Consider the following 20,494-nt stretch of genomic DNA (forward strand, 5'->3'; position numbering starts at 1 on the left):
CTTTAAGAAGAAGCCACTTTTTTCATCATTATTGAAAAGAAAATCAACAAAAGCCCTTCACAAATTTGTATGTTTATGGTAATTTAACATTGGTTTGAACTAGCGAGCTAGTTATAACGCAGGTCTGAAACAGGGTTTTGATTTGAGGGTCAGGTCGTAAATAGGGTTTCGAATTTTTGGTCAGGTCATAAATAGGGTAAGGAATATCACAGATTTTGGTCATAAATAGGGTAAGGGTTTTGGGAAGCGGGCCGCACACCCCCAACCAATTTTTCTGGGAGTACCCCCTCGGGAGCCCTTCCAGCCCCCAAGAGGAATTTTTGCTCAAAAATACTCAAGTTAAGAGAACTTTTTGCATTTTATACGAGTCGTAAGTTTACCCTTTTTACACAACACAACGCAACAACACTACTTCACCGAAAATTGAAAGAAAGAGAAAAAACCTTTCTGATACGTTGAAAGTCTGATTTAATTGAATTGCACTTTAACTTGGTGCCACACAGTCTTCAAAGAACATTTGAACAGTTTTCATACTTTTTACCTTTAAATATATCGGACTGAAAAGAATTTCATAAAATGCCCATCAAATAAAAATATTAAACTGCTACTGCAGAGACGTAAAAACACTCTAGAAATGAAAGCTTCTTTTTTGTTTAATATCCTGGGAACAATAGCCGATAACTTGTAAGCTTTAATTGAATTTACTCCCATATGAAAAACAAAAGTGTCGAGTTACCATTTGTAACTAAAAATAGCAAACATCTCGTGGGAACAAATGGTGACGATTCGTCAGCTCTAATTGAATTTACTACCTTGTGAAAAACAAGAGTGTCAAATTACCCATTGTAACTAAAAAATAAAAATATCTTGTTATATTTGCATGCAATAAGAACAAAACAATCGTTACCTGCACTTACTATTGTAAACATTAGAACTGCTTAAAATCTAAATAGTCTCGTCTCCTCTAAAACATGTCCTAAGAACTAGAACTGACGATTCGTGACCTCTAATTGAATTAACTCCTTGTGAAAAACAAAAGTATCAAGTTACCCTTTGTAATGAAAAATAAAAATGTCTCGTGCCATTTGCCTACTAATCATGAACTGCTTCAAAACTCAAGACTCATCTCGTTCATAACTAGCCACCATTACACTGAAAATTATGCACTCTAAAACAACCCAATGTACGTATGTAACTGTCACACTCCCCTCCAAACCGGACTAAAAATCACAAACCGGCAACATACACGTCACTCTTTATTTTTCAATTACCAAAGTCCTTGTGTTTATACATACCTTGTGTTTCTCACGTACCACTTACCTTTACGACAAGAAATTTGATTGGCTGTTCATAGTAGATCCAATCTGATTGGTGTGACATACATACATCTCTCACTCACTCACTCACTCACTCACTTACTCACTTACTCACTCACCCATTGACCCGTCCATAACATACCCGACGCACCGACTAAGAGGTATTTTTTTTTACAAAAAAATAACTCAAAAATGGGGGTAGCCACGCATCTTTTCGAGATAATTAGCCTTGAATCTCAACAAAAATGCTGACATCAGCATTTTCCTGAAAAACGAAGGAAAGGATATTTCTTCACAGACTTCCACAGAATTCGTCTTTACCTACAGAAAAGCAAACACATTTAAAAAGATCTTTAAACTACATGGCAAATGGTAATAAAAAACATTTTTGATCTGTTTTTAATGACAAAATTGTCACAAAAGCGCTTTTAGCGTATCTGACAGCCCTCCTCTGGTTCAGCTAAAATACAGTCTAAATACCTTTTGCTCACAACCAGAACTAATCATGTGTTGAATAGACTTGCCACTTCCATTTCATAAGATAAAATGTAGGGGTAACCATGCATTTTTTAAAGCTATTGATCTTTTTTGAAAATTTTTACAGTTCCCGTTACACTTTTTCCTGTCACCTCCCCAGTAAGCAAGACATTTGCGTATCTCGCACTTGTCTTGCGCGCGCACTACGCCATCTGCAGGTACATGTTTACAGTTGGATTTCAGTATAATTTTCGACAGATAACAGTTAGGTTTTCAGCTGGAAGACATAAACAGTTAGTAGTTAGCGATATGCTGCTATTCTGGTGTTCCTGGTTTAAGTACAGGTTCATTAAACTTGATTCAGTCACAGGAAAATTTTGCTTTCATTTTGTCATGTATGTGATAGCGTAGTTGATTGCGTCAATGTCAGCCCCAGCACGTGCGTGGAGCTAAACCATGGCTTGCATGACGCGCAGAATGTGTGCGCACCAACAAAAGTAGACACCGTCCTTAATAGACTTTCTATGGGAAATTCCCTTTACTGGTCCTAAATATACTAAAATCAAGCCTAAAAATAAACTTCCATACATTCTGGGCACAAATTGCATCAATTTTCGACAAGTTTGTGGTTTTATTTATTTTGTCCAATTTGCTGTTGTGTTTTTTTTTTTTTCAATTTTCTTAGTCTTTGTTCTCCTCTTAACTGGTTCAATGAAACAAAGCAAAGACGGTGACTCTAAGTGACCTCATCCCACAAATCGCTTTTGCTTCACAAAGCACGGAATCGCCGTTAGACTAGGAGTATTTGATTCCCTCTTTTGCTTAGTTGAACATGACTGTAAGTAAACCTCAAGAAAAAAAATGCTTTCATGAAATGTTTTCCTCGAGGTTATGTGTCATGCACGATGGACTAGGCGAAAGAGGGACCACTCATAGTCTAAATCACCATAAAAACACAACTGCCATAAGGACAAATAAATTAACCATCGCATCAACTCATCACGGCAACCGTACTGTGCTGAGAATTTCAAATGCTACTCACTTTTCTGTGATTGATCTTTCCATGTGCTAGGCTTTTTTGGCATGATTGCAGTCACAATCCAACAGCCATTTGGAATTTGGAAGCTTTAATTATTATCGTGTTTAAATAAAGTTTATCTATCTATCTATCTATCTATCTATCTATCTATCTATCTATCTATCTATCTATCTATCTATCTATCTAATTATACTTTGTACACCAAGAGTAGAAAATGTACATGTTATGTGTGACATTACATTAGAAGTGAAGTTATTTCTACATTTTAAAGTAGCTTTGCTTAAGCATATTATTTTAGGACTAAAGGGAGTTTCCCTTGCAAATCTATAACACATTAACAGTCACGTACCACCGAGTTTGCACGGGCTGTGGATAACAAACACTCCGATATATGATTGAACAGAACCAAAAAATCTGTGAGTCAAAAGTAAATGCAAAAACAAGTATAAGAAAAAAAAAGTACTCAGTCTGCATGGTCTGCATGGTCTGCGGTCTGCAGTCTGCAGTCTGCATGGTCTGCGTTTTGGGGTGACCGGCGCAGGTGCGGGCGCAGCTATATAAACACATGCATGAATGAGGTTGACTTTGCCTAAGGGCTGGCTCACACTAGAGTGAATTCAAATATTTCCAATTTTTGGTGAGGAAAAAAATTGGCAAAAATTCGCACGTACCAAATTTTGGCAGTGATCGCATTAGACCAACATGTTTGAACCAAAATGTTACTGGTTGAAATATACGTCACAAGATCTATATTTCTCAATTAAGTATTTTATTAGATTCCCTGCAAGAGTTGAACTCTTCGCAGGTTTTTTCCATGCCGCATGTTCTTGACTCTCTGCTGTACAGCAGCTCGTGATGTTCGGCCCATAATTGGACGAGCAGATTTTGCTCGGCTTGTGTTTGTGTTGTTGCTTGTGCCACTTGCGCTCAAAGAAGATTGTCTCACTGAAGCCATCTCTTCAAATTGCTGACAGTAAACCGATCCAGGGTACGGGTCATAAAACTTTGAATAAGAATGCCGCTCTTATTCCTTGTTTGCATTGTAATAACTTGTAAAAGGTGTCATGATTTGTCCTGCCATCGCACGCGCCAAACTGGATGAGTTGTCAAAGTTGTTTTCTCACCGTAATTTTATCCAGACTTGTTTTAAAAAATATGACAGTCAAATGGTTAAAAAAACAAAATTTTTTGCTTTGCCAAAATCTGGAAGCCTCCCGCAAAAAATTGGGCAAGTTTTTGAAACTGGGGGTCGCACTTATTTTGCGCTACTTATTGACAGGTTTATTACTTATACAAACAAAATTGGCTCTAGTGCAACCCGGGCCTAAGTAATGGAAACTTAAGTTATTTCCAGCGTTTTTTGAATTTTAGTTGCAAAGATTCTGGGTTTACAAGCAACATTTCATGCTAAAGCTACTGCCCGGGTAACTTACAAAGTAAAGTTTATAATTCTCATTGTATAACGGTTTATGCATGCGATTTGACAGCTAACAGCATAATCCATCAAGATAAATCATGTGAGTAAACACAGGACTATCGAGCTATGAGTGTCGACGCAAACATTCGGTGCATTTGATATCTTGTCTGTGTAAACATACACGGAAATGGACGGATCGTCCGCCAAGATGGGTTATATCCCCCGGTTATAGCTAAACACTGAACACTAACCCTACCCCCCCCCCCTTCAATAGTTCCGTTTTTCTACCTTATTCCCATTATTAGTTGAGATATCCCTTGTTCCCCTTAATTAATCCAAAAAATATCCCTTGTGCCCTTGAAATAAGTGATCAGGTTCTCTAGCTCCCCCCTCCCAAACCCCTGGGATCCCTTCACTGAGGGTGATATCCATTGTGTCCACTGATATGGAGACTTGAGGGTAATGGCTCTTAAAACATTGAAACAAATGAGGACATGTTGAAATGGTGAAGTTTCTATAAATAATAGCTTTGTTGATGGCAAAGGTGCAAAATAATATAAGAAAACTTAATAGGTTTTTCTAAATGTATGTTGTCATCCAATTGCTTATCACAATCTTTCTAATGTTATATCCACAGAATTTGAGTTTTTCTACAAAGGTCAATGGCGCTCACCTCTTCATGGAAAGGCATTTTTGCATCATTGATCATCCTTTCTGTGGTATTATTACTGTCACTATGTGTCTTTACTCTAGAGAAGAGCAGGTACGTTTTATGTTGATTTGTTTCTTCTTAAACTCATTAATTATTCATCATGTTTCAACAAGTGAAATCATGACTGTGATGGTGTTTGGATATGTGATCTTAATTAGCATAGATTTTTACGATTTTAGTTCTCTGTTTTCCCCTTAGTTTTAGTTTTGATTGAGAAGATATATTAAACACTCAAGACAGTGTTTGACCACAGTTCCAAACACCTCGAAGTTCACCAAGAATACTCCACTATGCGTCATATTTTCAACTCTCTTCTTGGTGTTTGGAAATGTGGTCAAACATGGTCTTTCTCATTTGATATATTACTTGAAAGCACTTATAAATAGGCGGGTATATGACTAGCTTCAAGTTGTGAGGATTATAATGGTAACTCTGCTTGGCTGGGATCCTAGTACACTGAAAACTGATCCCACTTCCCGTGGGATTTTGACAGGGTGGCCACTCAGTTTGTTGTGTTGGTATCCCTGTGGGTGAAGAGGAGCAGTGTGTAGTATCATCACAATAACCCTCTCAATTCGTGCTCCAACACACATTTTAAAAGCCATGAAATTTCTTATATAATATGATTTGATGCAGTGTAATGCTATACTAACCTGGGGGGGTATTCCCTTATATGGGCTATATGGGTATGTGCGGCTAAAAGGGTATGGTTTTTCAGCTGTTTTGGACATAAATAGGGTATCGATTCTAGCTGATTTTGGTCATAAATAGGGTACGCTTTTTGCACCCTAGCCTAGTGGTATGGGTATGTTTTTAAGAAGAAGCCACTTTTTCATCATTATCGCAAAGAAAATCAACAAAAGCCCTTCACAAATTATGTTTACGGCAATTTAACACTGGTCTGAACTAGGGAACTAATTATAATGCAGGTCTGAAACAGGGTTTTGATTTAAGGGTCAGGTCATTAATAGGGTTTTGAATTTTTGGTCAGGTCATAAATAGGGTAGGGAACATCGCAGATTTTGGTCATAAATAGGGTAAGGTTTTTGGGAAGCGGTCCGCACACCTCTACCCAATTTTTCTGGGAGTACCCCTCCCCCAGGTATACCAATGGCCTTACAGTATGTGCCCTAGGACATGAGAAGGATTGAGTGAGACAGTCCTGTACCATGTCAGTCAGAAGCTGATTCTCTGATTCTCTGATTCTCTATTTAGCATAAATGGGGATAAAGACAAAGAAATTGTTGTGCAGTTGTGTTGCCACTTTAGCTATTGCAAAGAAAATTGGAAAATAAATTTTGCTTAAAAGTCTTTTAACAGAATGTGAACTTGAGTTGGTGCAAGTTATAGAGTTCTGATTGGCTAAGAAAATGGGCTTATGAACCTCGATATAATGAATTCTTCGATATAACAAACATAATCCGGAAGCCCAAACGTAAAATCTACCTCGATATAACGAATTACAATGTCAACACGTGACAGAAGATAAACGCTGAACAGATCAACAGTCAATAAATCCTTGTAATCCTTATGGTAAAGCTCCTTGAGAAGGCAGAGACGAAGTTCCTTAGTGAAGAGGTTAAGAGGAGAAGATGGAAGATGATAGGGCATGTCCTATGACAAAACAGAAACAGTCATACCAACATAGCCCTATCATGGACACCTGAAGGAAACAGGAAGAGAGGAAGGCCTAAGACCACCTGGCAAAGAACAGTTGAGAGAGAGAGGAACAGCGCGGGATGGCGTACATGGGATGAGACAATGGTATCATTTCATGCAAACATATTTACCACGATGCCTCAATAGTGGGCAATTGAGGGATAAACTGTTCAGCAAATTTGATATTCTCTCTTCCAAAAATAAATGTTATTATGGCTGTAATGTTTGTCTCACCACACTTAAGATTGTCATCTTTATGGATATGGTTGTATAATAATGCAACTGATTGTGAGTGCTCATGCAAATTCTGTTATTGAAAGTCTTTGTTGAAAAAGGATTGTCCAAAAGTGTAAATGATTGTCGTTTTGTGACAACAAATTTTATTTCGACAAAAATGAAAATACTTTTACAGCCAATGAATGTCCAAGGAAGGTATTGTTTATCTTTTGATGATTTTGAGTGTTAATACATATGCAATGTTATTTTTGAATGTCCCTTACGTGCAAATGAAGGTCATATTTGTGTTAATGAGAGTATATTAACCATAATGAAACAAATTTGGACACAAATGAATGGATATTTTCTGTAAATGAACAGCAAAAGGTGTAGTTAACTATACAATGATCTTCTGTGAACAATTTTAAAAGCCATACTGATTTTGTGCTCCAAATTGCAAGAAAATGCATCTCTGCAAGTCTAGGATCTCAAAATTCTCTGTGGGGGCATGACCGCGGACCCCCTAGCTTATGTTTTTTCTGCCTGGTTGTCATATCCTGATGCCTGCGTGCTATAAAACTCATTGAAACCCCTGGGTGATGAGTGGATTGAACTGAAAAAGTTAAAAATTTATGATTAAATGCTCCGTGTGAAGGGATAGAAAAGGCTCCTTTGTAAAAGTCAAATTTTAACAAAAATGAAGTTGTCAGTTTAAACCTAGTTCACACTAGCAACATAACAGCAGAACAACGCAACATAACAACATTAGAAGGATGTTATGGGGCTATGATCCTAACATGTAGTGACACAAATTTATAGCAACATAACATCATGAACATAGAGACATATGGAAAAAACTGATCTTTCCTTATGCTTTTATGTTGATGTTCACATTGCCGACATGAGTAGTAATGTCATTTAGGTTGTGTTGGTAGTGTGAACCAAGCCTTACTGACTATTTAATTAATATTGCCTTTCACACACCAAATTTATAGCATTTTTGCTGCTGCTGTCAAAGGCACAAAATTCATGTTTGTTTTAAAAGAGTGAAAGTTTGCCTTCTGGAAGGTTCCTCATTCCTAGCTCTAGACTGGTGCATAACAAGAGAATAAGAGAATTGTGAAAAACAATTGATAGGAGAAATCGTGAAAGAATGTGGGCACAAATATTCTCATACATCATTCTCAAACACAACATAAAAGAGAGGGACAAACCGATAATCTGCAACTATGTTGCCCTCTTCTCCTTAAACCCATCCTCTAAATTACCCCCCCCCCCCCCCCGACATGCAGTCTGGGGATGCTTATAGGGAAATGTTTTCTGGAAAATACTTTTCCACTCCAGGGCTCTACTTGTTGTCCCTGGTATGGCCACCTTATATGCAAGGCTGGATTTCCCTGCCTCTATCATCTTGTTGATACAACTCAATTTGGGTAATGAATTATGCCAAGATGAGAACTGTTTGTGAATTTGTACAATATTTAAATAATGTGAATAATATTTTTAATTAATAATTAAAATTATTTGAATAGCTTTCGGTGTAGAGTTGAAACTAGTTAAACAATTAAAGATGTTATTTCTTTACAGAATCAAAGTGCCTCCTTTGAAAGTCAACACAGTCCACCATGCACCCTGGTTGAAACAAAGCATTGTAAAGGATCTCAATGATATCCACATAGAATTGCAAAAGTTACTTGTCCATAAGCAAGTACCCTCACCACAACTGGTTCAGAAGGTAGGAGAACTTGTAAATCGCCTCGACACAGCAAAACCAACAGCAGAAGCAGCCACAGAAGTAGCAGCTGAAACAGCAGCTAATGCAGACAACAAAGCACAACCAACGAGTGCAACCAATGTGACAGCCAATGAAAAAAATGTAAACCTGCTGGATGTGTGTCCAGAGGAGTACAAAGGTGGAAAGTTTGGCTACCCTTGGTACAACAAAGGCTGGGTCATTGTTAACTGTAGCAATGCTAAACCACTTCATTCTGTACTAAGTATTTTAGTAAACACTGTTGCATATCCACAGGATGACGAGAAGCACATTGAAATGGTTTTAAAAGGGATCACAGACACGTATCCCACAGTTCAGGTACATTTGGCAACACGTAGTGACCAAGTATTGGAGACTGCTAAAAAGTATAAAAATGTTGATGGTGTTAAAGTCGATGATGTAAAGGTGAGCAAAGGTTGGAACATTCTGATGAGTAAGGCATCTACTCCATATGTTCTGCTTGCACGTGATGTGGTTCACTTCACATGGCTGACCCAAATTGAGAGGCAAATTCGTGTGATCAGTCAGACGCCAGATGTTGGAGTTGTTGGTGGATCATATCGTAACCTCTCTGGTCACTGGAAAGCAGGGTGCATGCAAACTACACTGAAAAACTTTGTTGTGGAATACCAGGAAGGCTATTATCACTCCAAAAATGGGTGTATGATCTGTAATTATCTGCAGGGTCCTTTCGTAACCAAGACAAATCTCTTGAAGTTTGACGAGAGTCTTCCAAATGAAGTGGTTTTTGAAGACTGGTTTCTGCGCGTTGTTGAAGATGATAAACTGATAATGACATGTCCAGATGCTATGTATTTCACTACAGACTACACTGCATATCCCAAAACAACTGACAGAAAAGTGTGGACTCCTTTGGCTAAAAAGTGGGAGCTTAACCGGGTTTTACTTCCCCATGGCATCAAACACTCATTTTCTTGTCAGGATATTGGTGTCACATGCAATGCCCATAGCGAGTTACTCCCGGTTTGCTGTCAGGAGGAATATGCCAATGCGTTGACTTTTTTCCAGAAGTTTACTGATGAACACGATGTTACATTTGAGATTGACACTGGTTCTACGTTAGGTGGTGTTAAGTTCAATGGCCTTCTCCCATGGGATTTGGACGGTGATTTCATTGTTTTGTCCACAGATATTGATATCTTTCACAAAAGTGAAACAATCGAGTATTTCCAAAAAAATGGTTACGCCCTAAGTGGTTATACACCACCTAAGTATAACTCCCAAATGGGAAAACTTGTAAATGGGTATTTCAAAGTTGTTTTCAATGGATTTTACATCGAAGTTTGGGGGATGTGGGATGTGACAAATACTCAATATCTTCCACCGGAGCTACGAAGGAAAGAAACTTTCACCAAGGCAAACATAAGAGGTAATTGGATTTACACAGCATTCAGTCCTGGTTTGTTTGCAAGGAACCGGTATGGAAGAGAAATCCTAAAACATTCGCAGTCATGGATCAAAACAGGATTAGCACACAGTTATGCTGACTATAAACCTGGCAAGTTTCAGCCTTGTCAGAAACCAAAACATCATGCATGCTTGCAGAATTTCCCAGGTGATGGTAACCTTCCATTTTTGGTCGACTAGCAAAGCTTTCAGTCAGAAGGGCAAGACCTGAGCCCATGAGCATGCAGCGCTGCTTCACTACATGTTATAACATCTTGCATTATAACAGTCAACAGCACACCATGCACTGGGCATGTGGGAAGCAACTTCTGATGTTTACAGTAACATAACTAAAATAGTGACTGACTGGAAAAGAAGCATAGAGAATAAACCACACATGTTTGTGTGGTTGGTCCAGACTATTTATAGGAAGGTCAAAGAGGTTGCCATGTTTGGTTTAGAACTTGGACAGTTACAATGCAAGAAATGCTGATAGTAGTGGCATGCCATCACCCCATTGCACACAGTGTTGCATGTAGTGACCACATATTTATATTATAGCGTGCAGAGGCTTTTTGACCTACAGGACTCAATAATTGATAGACTGCAAAACAGTCATTTTTGGATGTTTTCAGAAGGTGCGAACCTCGCGGGAGAAGCGCGCAAGCCTCACAAGGCATGTGAGGCAAGAAAACGACTGTCGGCTTTTCATACAATGAATTTGTTCTAAGCGGGGGTTGTATAATGTCACTGAGGTGACAGAAATTGCTTGACAGCCCCACCCACATCTTACAGCCGTTATCAATCACACGCGACCTTCAGTGCAAAAGCGTCTAGACAAAACCTAAGTTTTGGTGGATGCCAATCATCTCCGTCTCGTTGCTGACTGTATGCTAAATTTATCTGAAAAAGTGAAACGTTGCTGAAATGGCTAGCTCACTAAATACATTGGCATTAAATGTTCCTTGAAATCTATAAATGAAGATGTTTGACAGGGTTTTCAACGGCCATTCGCATGCATGAATGAACCCGAGAGTAAGCAAATCTACACGCAGACAAATTATTTCTGCATGTACTTTTCCTGTTTTTCTTAAGGCTACAGACTGAACAATACTTAATTCTATAAAACTCATAACTTATTATCTTACAAAATTATAAGGTTTGTAAGACGTTTAAGTCTTGTTCAGTCCGTAGCCCCAAGACAATCATGTGCAGAAATAATTTGTTTGGGTGTAGATGCAGATTTGCTTGCTCTCCGGGTCATTCATGCAGGCGAATGGCCATTGACCCAACCTGACCGTCTTCAGTCATAAACTTCAAGGAATATTTTATGCCAATGTATTTCGTGAGCTAGCCGTTCATACTGAAAGTAAAATGATAATTTTTACAAGTGGACTGCTGCTGAATCGCTCGCAAGTGCATCCAAGTCAATGTCGTCCATTTTCCCATGAGAAGTACTGTCTTTACTGTGAAACTGGTACGGCGTCTATATCTTTTTGATGAGGTGTGAGTGACATTTGATGACAGGTTGCATAGGAATTAAACCAATGGGAATTTCCCATTGCTGAAAGAACAGGTAGTTTTGAACGAATTTAATATCTGCATGGCGGACAGTCGTATTTTTTAGCGTCTCTCCCCATTCTTGCTTGCTGTTTTTAAACTCGTTCCACATCTTTTGTTCGCATATTGACCGTCGCCCGCGTTCGCAAAAATTACGACTGTTTTGCAGTCTAAATAACTGAAGGCTTTTGTGCAAAATGCGCATATATAGCTTTTTGGGCCGATTTTTATTTTTTGTAGGATTGAGCTAACTTTTGGCAGACTGACTGGTTTTGACATGAAAAATTATTTAGTTCAACCCTGCAAAAAATAAAATTGGTCCAAACAGCTATATACGCCCTTTTTGCGTGAAGGCATTCAATTAAAAGGCTTTTTAGTGTATTTGGTAAATGAGCGACAAAAGTTTATTCAGTTGTCTGTCATTCCTGTACACATGTAAATACTTCCTGTCTGTGTGGTTCTGGTTTCATCTCAATAATATTTGAAATTCTCTGATTGGTTCTGGGATTAGCTGTGTAGTTTTACAACGGAGGAAAAAAAATGACTTAATTCACTTTATCGTGTTTGGCTGGGAGCAGGCCAATTTATCACTTGGTGCCAATTAATTCACACATGTTCATTATTGACTCAGTCAAGAAACTAATGATTTATCATATGAAAGCTTAAGCAATAAAGATTTACACCACTTATGACATTTGAAAATTCTTTTAAATTGGACTTGCCTGAGTGGCTCTAACAATTTTGAGAAAATTCTCAAGTATTGTGTTAGTATGTAAGTCTATCAATTGGAGTGGCATTTATATGATTTACCTATACTTGTGGGACCTGTGTTTTGAAAGTGCAGTTTACAAGTTCATGTTCAGGTTGCCACATAAATGCAACGCTATAACTAATTGCTAACGTTAACTTAAATACCATATTTCTCATTCAAATGCCAGCCTCATAGAAATGCCTGGTCAAAACTAGGGAAAGATATTTGAATAAAATCAGAACAATACATTAAAGGTGTGTAGACATTCTGGGAAATTTTTGCTGAAAAATGTTATCACCAATCAGCCGTACAGTTGCTTATTTTAAACCTACTTATCAAATAAACGTATGTATGTGTGTATGTATGTACGTATAGCACCTCGATTGTCATGCCACACGACACACCTATCATGTATTGTTCTGATTTTTGTCAAATATCTTTCCCTGTAACCGTTTTTTTTTTGGCAGTTGTGTGATGATTGCTTTGGAAGAAGCATGAAACTCTGAGTGGCAAGTAAATGTCTTGGACCAACTAATCCACTCTTTACTTCTGTTGTTATAAATTGCTCTTGTCTAACTATTGAGCACTCTAATGGTCGCTGAGGATCTTAACCTGCTATTTGGTTATGTTAATTAATTATTATATTTATTTATTTATTTATTTATTTATTTATTTATTTATTTCTCGGACCATTAGTGGTATATGCTAGAGGTCTAGCAATTCTCATGGAAAACCAAGGGTAAATGAAGGTTATCTTTCTATTTTTTGTTAACCTTGAATGAATTTAAACCCTTCCTTGAGACAATGGTTTTCATCTGCATTAGGAGTAAAATACAGCAAAGCAATTTTAAAAGGATCAAGATGGCACTATCTTGCGTGCTAGAGATTGCCCATTGTATTCGCCAATAACATATCCTTTATTGAAAAAGCTCTCTTGGCCAAAATGGCTGGATGTTGACTTGAGTCTCGATTCTTAAGAGTGCCTGCCCGTAAAAATCAGACAAATTCTTAATTTCGCGGCAAGGGTCGAAAATTCGATTTCGCTCATATTCCTATGGTAGATAGGCTAGGGCATGACAAAAACTACTGGATAGTTTTCTTGGCAAAATATCCTTTTATTTCAAAGAAATATGCAAATTACCAAATTCCGTTAAAATCGTCATTTGACGCACCATTTTATTAAACAAGTTTGAGAGCTTCGCATGCAAAACCACATCATTCTTCCGTCTTTAAAACACTCAAATATTTTTGTACAATGTTTAATTGTGTACTGGGTTGATTTTAGGGAATGTTGCGGTTTTTGTTGGGTGCAAAATAATTAAATTTCGAAGACAAGTATTTCATTCACTTAAAAGTACTTCGTAAAAATAATTGATTTTCACTATGTGGGAAACCTTCAAATGGATTAAGCTTCTGGTGGTTGAATCGCAGAAGGATGGTCTACAGATTCCTGTAAAAATTTCTTTGGCCAAATGATTGTGAGCGACGCGAGAGCTTTTCAAAGTACGTTTAAAATGCAGATATTTGACCATCCGTCGTCAAATTTCAATTTACGGGTTGGACATATATTTTAGCACGCGCCACATGTCTTGAGCTATATTAAGTTGAAATAGACACAGAGCTGATAATTTTGAAATGTTCTAACCTTATTTGCTGTAAAAGGCAGGTCCAAACGCCGATTTGACGTGTTTCCGTCACCATACGTCGCACATAAAGCCAGAAGTTTGCTTTTGTTTACACAACGTCCGATGTACATCGCCAACTGTCAACTTATTTAATGGTCGAATACCATGAATCTACGACCCTCTTTCGACACACATGATCACCAATACATCTAAGTAAGAAACGGCTAAGTGATTTGTAGATAGTTGCTTGCTTTGCACTACACCAAAATATTACGTTTGATCATTGTTTGATCTATTGCTGCTTGAATCCTTGCTTACAGCGGTTCGTTGTTTGTTCATCACGCAATGCTGTCATCCTATTTTACGGGGTAGGGGTAGGACAATTTCTATCCTAATACGTAAGAGTCCGAAAGGCTTGGAACCACTGGGTGCACACAATCTTGTTGAGTATGAAGAGAGTAAATTAAGCAATGAAAAGAATGAATAGTTAACCATTGCCCGTGTTGTCATCTTTAGGGACCTTAAGATACAAGGACGGGAAGGCCAGGACGGCAACGGCAGTGGACGCGGGAAACTTTCGCGGGTCCCGTAGTGTCGCCAAAAACAAAATGCTTAAGATGTGCATTTTCGCAAAGGACGGCGACGTCAATAATTCGAACCTCGTACAAGCTATTCACAGAAGCAATGACATCCATTAGACTATAAAAGAGATGGTAGAAATCTTATCCTATTAGGCTTAAACGATAGTGAACAGCCATGCTGAATTTCTTTTTCTGTGTAAGCGAAGCAAACATCTGTCAATATATTTTAATAGAGAAACCATAATTTCCGTATGAAAACTTAAACGAACAATCTGATCGACCTGCTTCAGATGGCTTTTCAGTTACCACTAGAGCGTTTGGGAATTCTGTCGCCGAAGAATCCTGACTTCTGGTGAACGTTTCAATTTCCATCTGTAATTGTAACAAGCTTCATAAAAATCAAACAAACGTTGCTTCAAGTTCCGGGTAGCATAAAAAAACTAAACATCAGTTTGAAAATGTGTATTTTATTTGCTCGATAGGTGCTCCATGGCATTCATTCTTACAACATTTTATCGACTGTACTTACACTGATGTATTCTCAATGCATACAGCTTGTATTGAGCTTGCACACTCGTGATGGCGTCTGAACAGTGACTGCAGAAACACAAACGAACTGACAAGAAATATTTTAATTCACATTTTCGTATCTCAGCGTAGTGTTCTACACTACAATCACGAAAACTGTGAACCTTATAAACATTCCTATCAATATAACTGAAAATAAAGGCGATTGGAACAGTTATCGAGGCAAAACAAGAGCAAAATACTCACGCTTTCTATACGACGGCTGGTCGGGCGAAATGACGTCCTCGACGAGATGAGGACGGCAGAGAGATGAGTCGAGAGTTCTCGTGCGCATGCCCGGTTGAGTGAATTTACTTCCGGTAGCCGTCCTAGTTCGTCCCGTCCTGGTATCTTAAGGTGCCTTTTTACTAGACAACCGCTACCTACACAACACCGCGGCAAAACGTATGCGCATGCGTCAAGTTCTGCATTTCCGGTTTGCCCGTGTTGTTCGGTGGTTCAGATTAATTTTGCTGTTCGCCTCGCGGTGTTTAAGCTTGTTGTTTTGAATCAGCAGCCACAGATGAAAGAAGAAAGGACCACAAATACAAAAAAGGTATGTAGACAATAACTTGTTGCAATTGCTGGTCCTGGAAATGTTCGTTGGACCCTTTAAGAAATGCTCCGCAGTGGCCGTCATTACTGATTAGTAAGCCTTTTGTCAGTTCGTGTTGTACATACGTACATTTATTTGATAAGTAGGTTTCAAAAGTATGCAACTGTACAGCTGATGTGGACCTACTACTACTAAGTCTGGATAAGAAAAACAGAGATATACAATGCAATCGTCATAATACTAAAAATAGTGTACAATAATGGTTAAAAAGAGAGATCAAATAATTTAAAAATATCTAAAGTTAGGGTTCTTCTTCTTATTTATGCCTGTTTTTTTTTTTTTTTTTTTTTCAATTTGTTGCTTGGACTGCTACAAGATTATATCCGTTGAAAATTTTTTTCATGGTGACAGAGAAGGTTCGTAAGTCTATTCGTTGTTTATCGATTTTATTTAGCCTATAATACTACGAATTTCATAATGGAAGTGATCTCACGATTTCAACTTGTTGAGCTGATCATGAGAAGCTCACTTAAAACTCAAGCTACATGTAATAGTCAAACACCTGCGTGAAAATACAAATTTTCGGTTTGGAAATAAATTTCAATTTTACTTTCAGAATTTCATGATTACAACAGCAGCAAGATTGCCTTCTTTGGTGAGCCATTCTAAATAAAATGCCAGAGAACTTTGAGGTACCATTGGATTTTCATTCAGGATGGATAGGTCAAAGGAGTCTTCAAGTTGTACATTGCCAGTAATAAGAGGCAGAACACCATTACAGAACTGTGTAGTAACTCACTCATTTGAAACAATAAATTTATTAAAATTTAAAATCATTTCAGTGACTAATATGATTTTCTATGTTACAATAACATGTTTCCTTTATGCGCCACTGTTTTGCTAGCCTATCCATATGTACACAAAAAGACTGTTCAACTAACCGGACAAGTTTTTAATTCACAGTATTTTAAAGTTATAGCTTTCAGATTTTAAACTACCGTACTTTAAACTCACTTGAAGTACATTTGAAATCTGAAAGTTTACAAACATTGGCTGCTCCCTGAGGAGCCTGCTTTTTTGACCATCCACATTCCTTTGGCTTGTGCTGAAACCTCAAATTCTTCCAGAATTGATAACATCTCAGAATGCCCCATGTTGCTGGATAAATAATCCCTCTTCTCTTTGAAGTGTATTTGTTTTCTGAGATCTATAAAAAGAATGGCATTGCTGCAAGTTAGTTCACTGGAACTACTTTTATGTCCTTACCTTTCAAGGGGTTAAATGTGAAGAAAGGTAAAACATCTAGTAATTTTACTTCATTATATAATAGAACTGACATTTATATTGGGGGAAAGCTGTGTCTGCTGTTCTAGTTAAGAAACATGCAATAATTAATTAAACAGACTTTTTAAACTGAGTGGCCTTATGGTCTTCCAAGGAGACCTGTATTTTAAATACAAATAAGAATAAAACAGGGCAAAGTACATGAAATATGCTATTGTGCACAACAAAACAAGAGTTCTTTTTTCCTCTAATACACGGTGTTCTTCGCTTAATCTTGGGTCTTCCCAGAGAATAGACTGCAAAATGACATTGAAAAGACCAGGTGCAGTTTTGTCAGCAAACTCTTTCATCTGTCCAGGAGCATACAGTGGCATAGCATCACTACTTTCATAATGATGTTGCAATGATATTTAAAATTTTCCGATCAGCTGGTCAAATGAATTTTCTGAAATTAATAATTAATAATTAACACATCCTCTTACTTATTGGATTACACAAATGCAATACCTGTATCAGAAATATAATCTTGAAATGGTGTCTGTTACCCTTACCGGTCACCTAAACAACATGTTATTTTGATTGTTACCTAAGTCACTAGTCAATATTCACACAAAAATAATTATCAGTTTTCCAAATCATTGAAAGGATGAGACTTGAATAGTTTGTTGCAACTCTGACACAGCATTTTTTTCTTGGCCAAGAGACTCCTCAGATAACTCTTCCAAATCATTGCCATAATAATAATTGAGAAGTCCTCTAAATCCTTCTCATTAGTGCTTATGACTTCAACTGAATGATAAAATTTATGATATTGTCATTGACCATGTGCAATACATGTAAATAATGATAATCTGTTTGAATGAATTTTGGTCAGATGGTGTTGTTATAGTGTGCCATGGATTATCATGATGTCAAACAATTATCCTTCAAAATACTTGTATCTTGTATGTCTTGTATCTTTACATTTCAGGTAAGTGATACTAACCTGATAGTTGAGTTAAGTTATGGATTTCTGTTGCCATCCTGTTACAAACGGTTTTATCCATTGTAAATTCACAATAGCAATTTATTTTTACCACCCCAAATGATGTTTGTATTTCTGCCATGGACATTTGCTGGCTTTTTGGGTACTGCAGGTCTATTCCACAAGCCTCTTCTAGAAATTTAAGTCTTTAGAACAGCAATAATATTGGAAATGGTTCTGAACTTTTTGGAGGCCTTCACTACTGCTGTGTTGCTGCTTTAAGTTCTTGTGTAGTCCTAAAATTGGTAAATTGCAAGATCTAAATAAAAAATTAAAAAAAAAAGAAAGAAATAAACATATTAGTGATGAGTTTGTTTGTATCCAGATACTGAAAATGGATGTCCAAAAAGCATATCCCCCCACCAATGAAAAAAGGAGTAGGTAAATTTTTAGTGAAATTTTTCATGAAGTGGGTGCTCATAGGGTTCCTGGACACCCCTCTAACTGAATCCTCGGTGTGGAGACAACATTGCAGTACTACTGAATTTCAATAAGTATATGTGAAATTGACATTAATTTTAGACGATATTATTGGTGCAATTTTATGGGTTTGGTCTTAAGAAAAATAAGTTTGTCAAGTGGCATAAAGTTCTTGTTTTGCTGTCTTTAAAATTATTATTTTTCTTTAAATTCGTTTGGCAATTAATTTTTCAAAATAATATTTCCCAGCTTCTGTGCTACCTTTTTCTTTCCACAATATACCAATTTTAGACTGAACTGCCTGAGGTGGCTTTTTGCTACCTGCACTCCAACAATTAATTTTAGCGAAGCAATTGACAGTACCGTACTGTAGTCAAGAAGAGTAAAATAAAAATGTGAGGTACATTAATGCAAATAACACTCCAACATCAGTAGTGCAAGATAATTTTATAGGTACCTTTTGAAGTTTGTCATCTGAGGTCTGTTTATTTCCATCTTAGTGGAGAACCATACATGCGTAAGACTTGGATCATTTAACACGAAATATAATTAAATTTATAATGAATTTTTTTGGTATCATGTCTATTTTGCCCCAAATTTTACAAAATTTGATACAAACAACTTGTTTATTGTTGCAACAAAAATCTAAGAGTATGCTTTCCTTTTCCTTAATTTCATTTAATTTGCTGGTAAGGAGATTCCGAAAATCCTTGCAGCAATCCAAGGCAGTGCGAACCTGCGTGTCAATTATAATTAACCGATGTCTAATTAACTGACCTGCCAGTAGTTCGTAACACCGGCGGCTTCTAGTCAGGATGCGAGGTAAACCTTGTTTCTTCGTCCACTCTGGTACAGCATTTGTAGCACCACCTTGCACCTGGCTTGTACCCATGACATGTTGCTCCTATGGCATCCAGGACTGCAAAAAGTCTCGCAGGAATACGCTGTTTCCTGACGCCTCGCGAATGGTTTTCTCCAGGAACCGAACATCTGTTGTTGCTCGTCCGTATTTCGTCCCAGTGAACATGGCAAACTGTTGAGCCCACTTGAGTTCGGCAGCTCTGGTTAAATCTTCAGACAGAAAATATTTTTTGCCGGCACATTTACGGCTGCTTTTGTTGGTTTTCCCACATTTTTCTGCGAAGGAACCTCACAACCAAACCAACGCAACAAGGAGTACTACGTAAAAAAAAAAATGCTCTTGTCGAGCACGAACGCGCCCGAAATTCTCTCATATTTTGTTGTTGGTGCAAACACCAAACCCGTGGGTGCAAGCGCTTGAAGCTTAAATGAAAAATAAACTTTTCAACGAGACAAACCTTTCCCCTACTTTCTTTTGCTAACTCTTACTTTTTGTTTTCAAAGTTCGCGGTACGAGATTTTATCTTGTTTACATTGGATTTTAATACGTAACCGGAAATGCGTAATTTACCGGAAGCTCAAATTTGTACTCATGCGCAGTGCGTTTTACCGCGGTGTTTACCTACACGCCTTGCGTAAATACTGTAACGCTAAACTCGTACCTAGGTCTTTTCGCGCTGTGCAATTATTTTTGGGCTACCCTCTGGGAAATGGGAGGTGGCCGCTTAATAGGGGCTGGCCACTTAATAGAGGTTGGTGTACCTTGAATATTTTTTCACCATCGGGTTATAAATTTCTTAGTGAACATGGAGTCAATTCAAGACAATCATGATAGACGTCATTCTCGGAGACTCTGGGGCAGTTATTGGGAGCGGGGAAAAGTCTAAACGGGTGAGAAAAAATTTCGGGCGAAGACCCTTTTAGACTTTTTCCCCGCCCCCACTAACTGCCCCAGAGTCTCTGAGAATGACGTCTATCATGATTGTCTTGAATTGACTCCATGTTTACTAAGAAATTTAGCTAAATTTATAACCCGATAGTTAAAAAGTATTCAAGGTACACAAACCTCTATAAAGATTCGCATTAACTGCGGCGGATGTCAAAAAATCGAATTTCTTCAAATTACCTGAAACTTATTTTATGTTAAAAGGGTCCCAGGCGCTGTAGATTGATGTCATTTATTCTTAGTATTTTTAAAAAAAAATGCCTCAGAAAAGGAATTAAAAGATAGCGAGGTAATACTGGCGA

General features: G+C 37.7%; 1 protein-coding gene and 2 long non-coding RNA genes across 3 annotated transcripts in view; 2 read left to right on the plus strand and 1 right to left on the minus strand.

Moving 5' to 3' along the window:
* The window catches only part of LOC149099816 (uncharacterized), a 14,136-nt gene extending 1,273 nt beyond the window's left edge, over window positions 1–12,863 (plus strand). Inside the window, exons 2-3 of the mRNA XM_089277633.1 lie at window positions 4,887–5,012; window positions 8,424–12,863. Of these exons, the coding sequence (XP_089133759.1) occupies window positions 4,912–5,012; window positions 8,424–10,218 (1,896 nt within the window). The 5' untranslated portion in view covers window positions 4,887–4,911 and the 3' untranslated portion in view covers window positions 10,219–12,863. The remainder of the gene's footprint in view (window positions 1–4,886; window positions 5,013–8,423) is intronic.
* A 2,633-nt stretch (window positions 12,864–15,496) lies between these two features.
* LOC149099817 (uncharacterized) lies at window positions 15,497–16,493 on the plus strand. The gene is made up of 2 exons (XR_016203790.1): window positions 15,497–15,657; window positions 16,274–16,493. It is a non-coding gene; the product is annotated as an uncharacterized LOC149099817 (long non-coding RNA).
* LOC149099818 (uncharacterized) lies at window positions 16,457–18,245 on the minus strand. Its single transcript, XR_016203791.1, has 2 exons — window positions 17,449–18,245; window positions 16,457–16,864 (listed from the first exon to the last, which is right to left on the minus strand). It is a non-coding gene; the product is annotated as an uncharacterized LOC149099818 (long non-coding RNA).
* Window positions 18,246–20,494: the final 2,249 nt, after the last annotated feature.

The sequence above is a fragment of the Orbicella faveolata genome, unplaced genomic scaffold, assembly GCF_042242905.1.
Source record: "Orbicella faveolata isolate gen_17 unplaced genomic scaffold, um_ofav_v1 contig_46, whole genome shotgun sequence".
Taxonomy (NCBI): Eukaryota; Metazoa; Cnidaria; class Anthozoa; order Scleractinia; family Merulinidae; genus Orbicella; species Orbicella faveolata.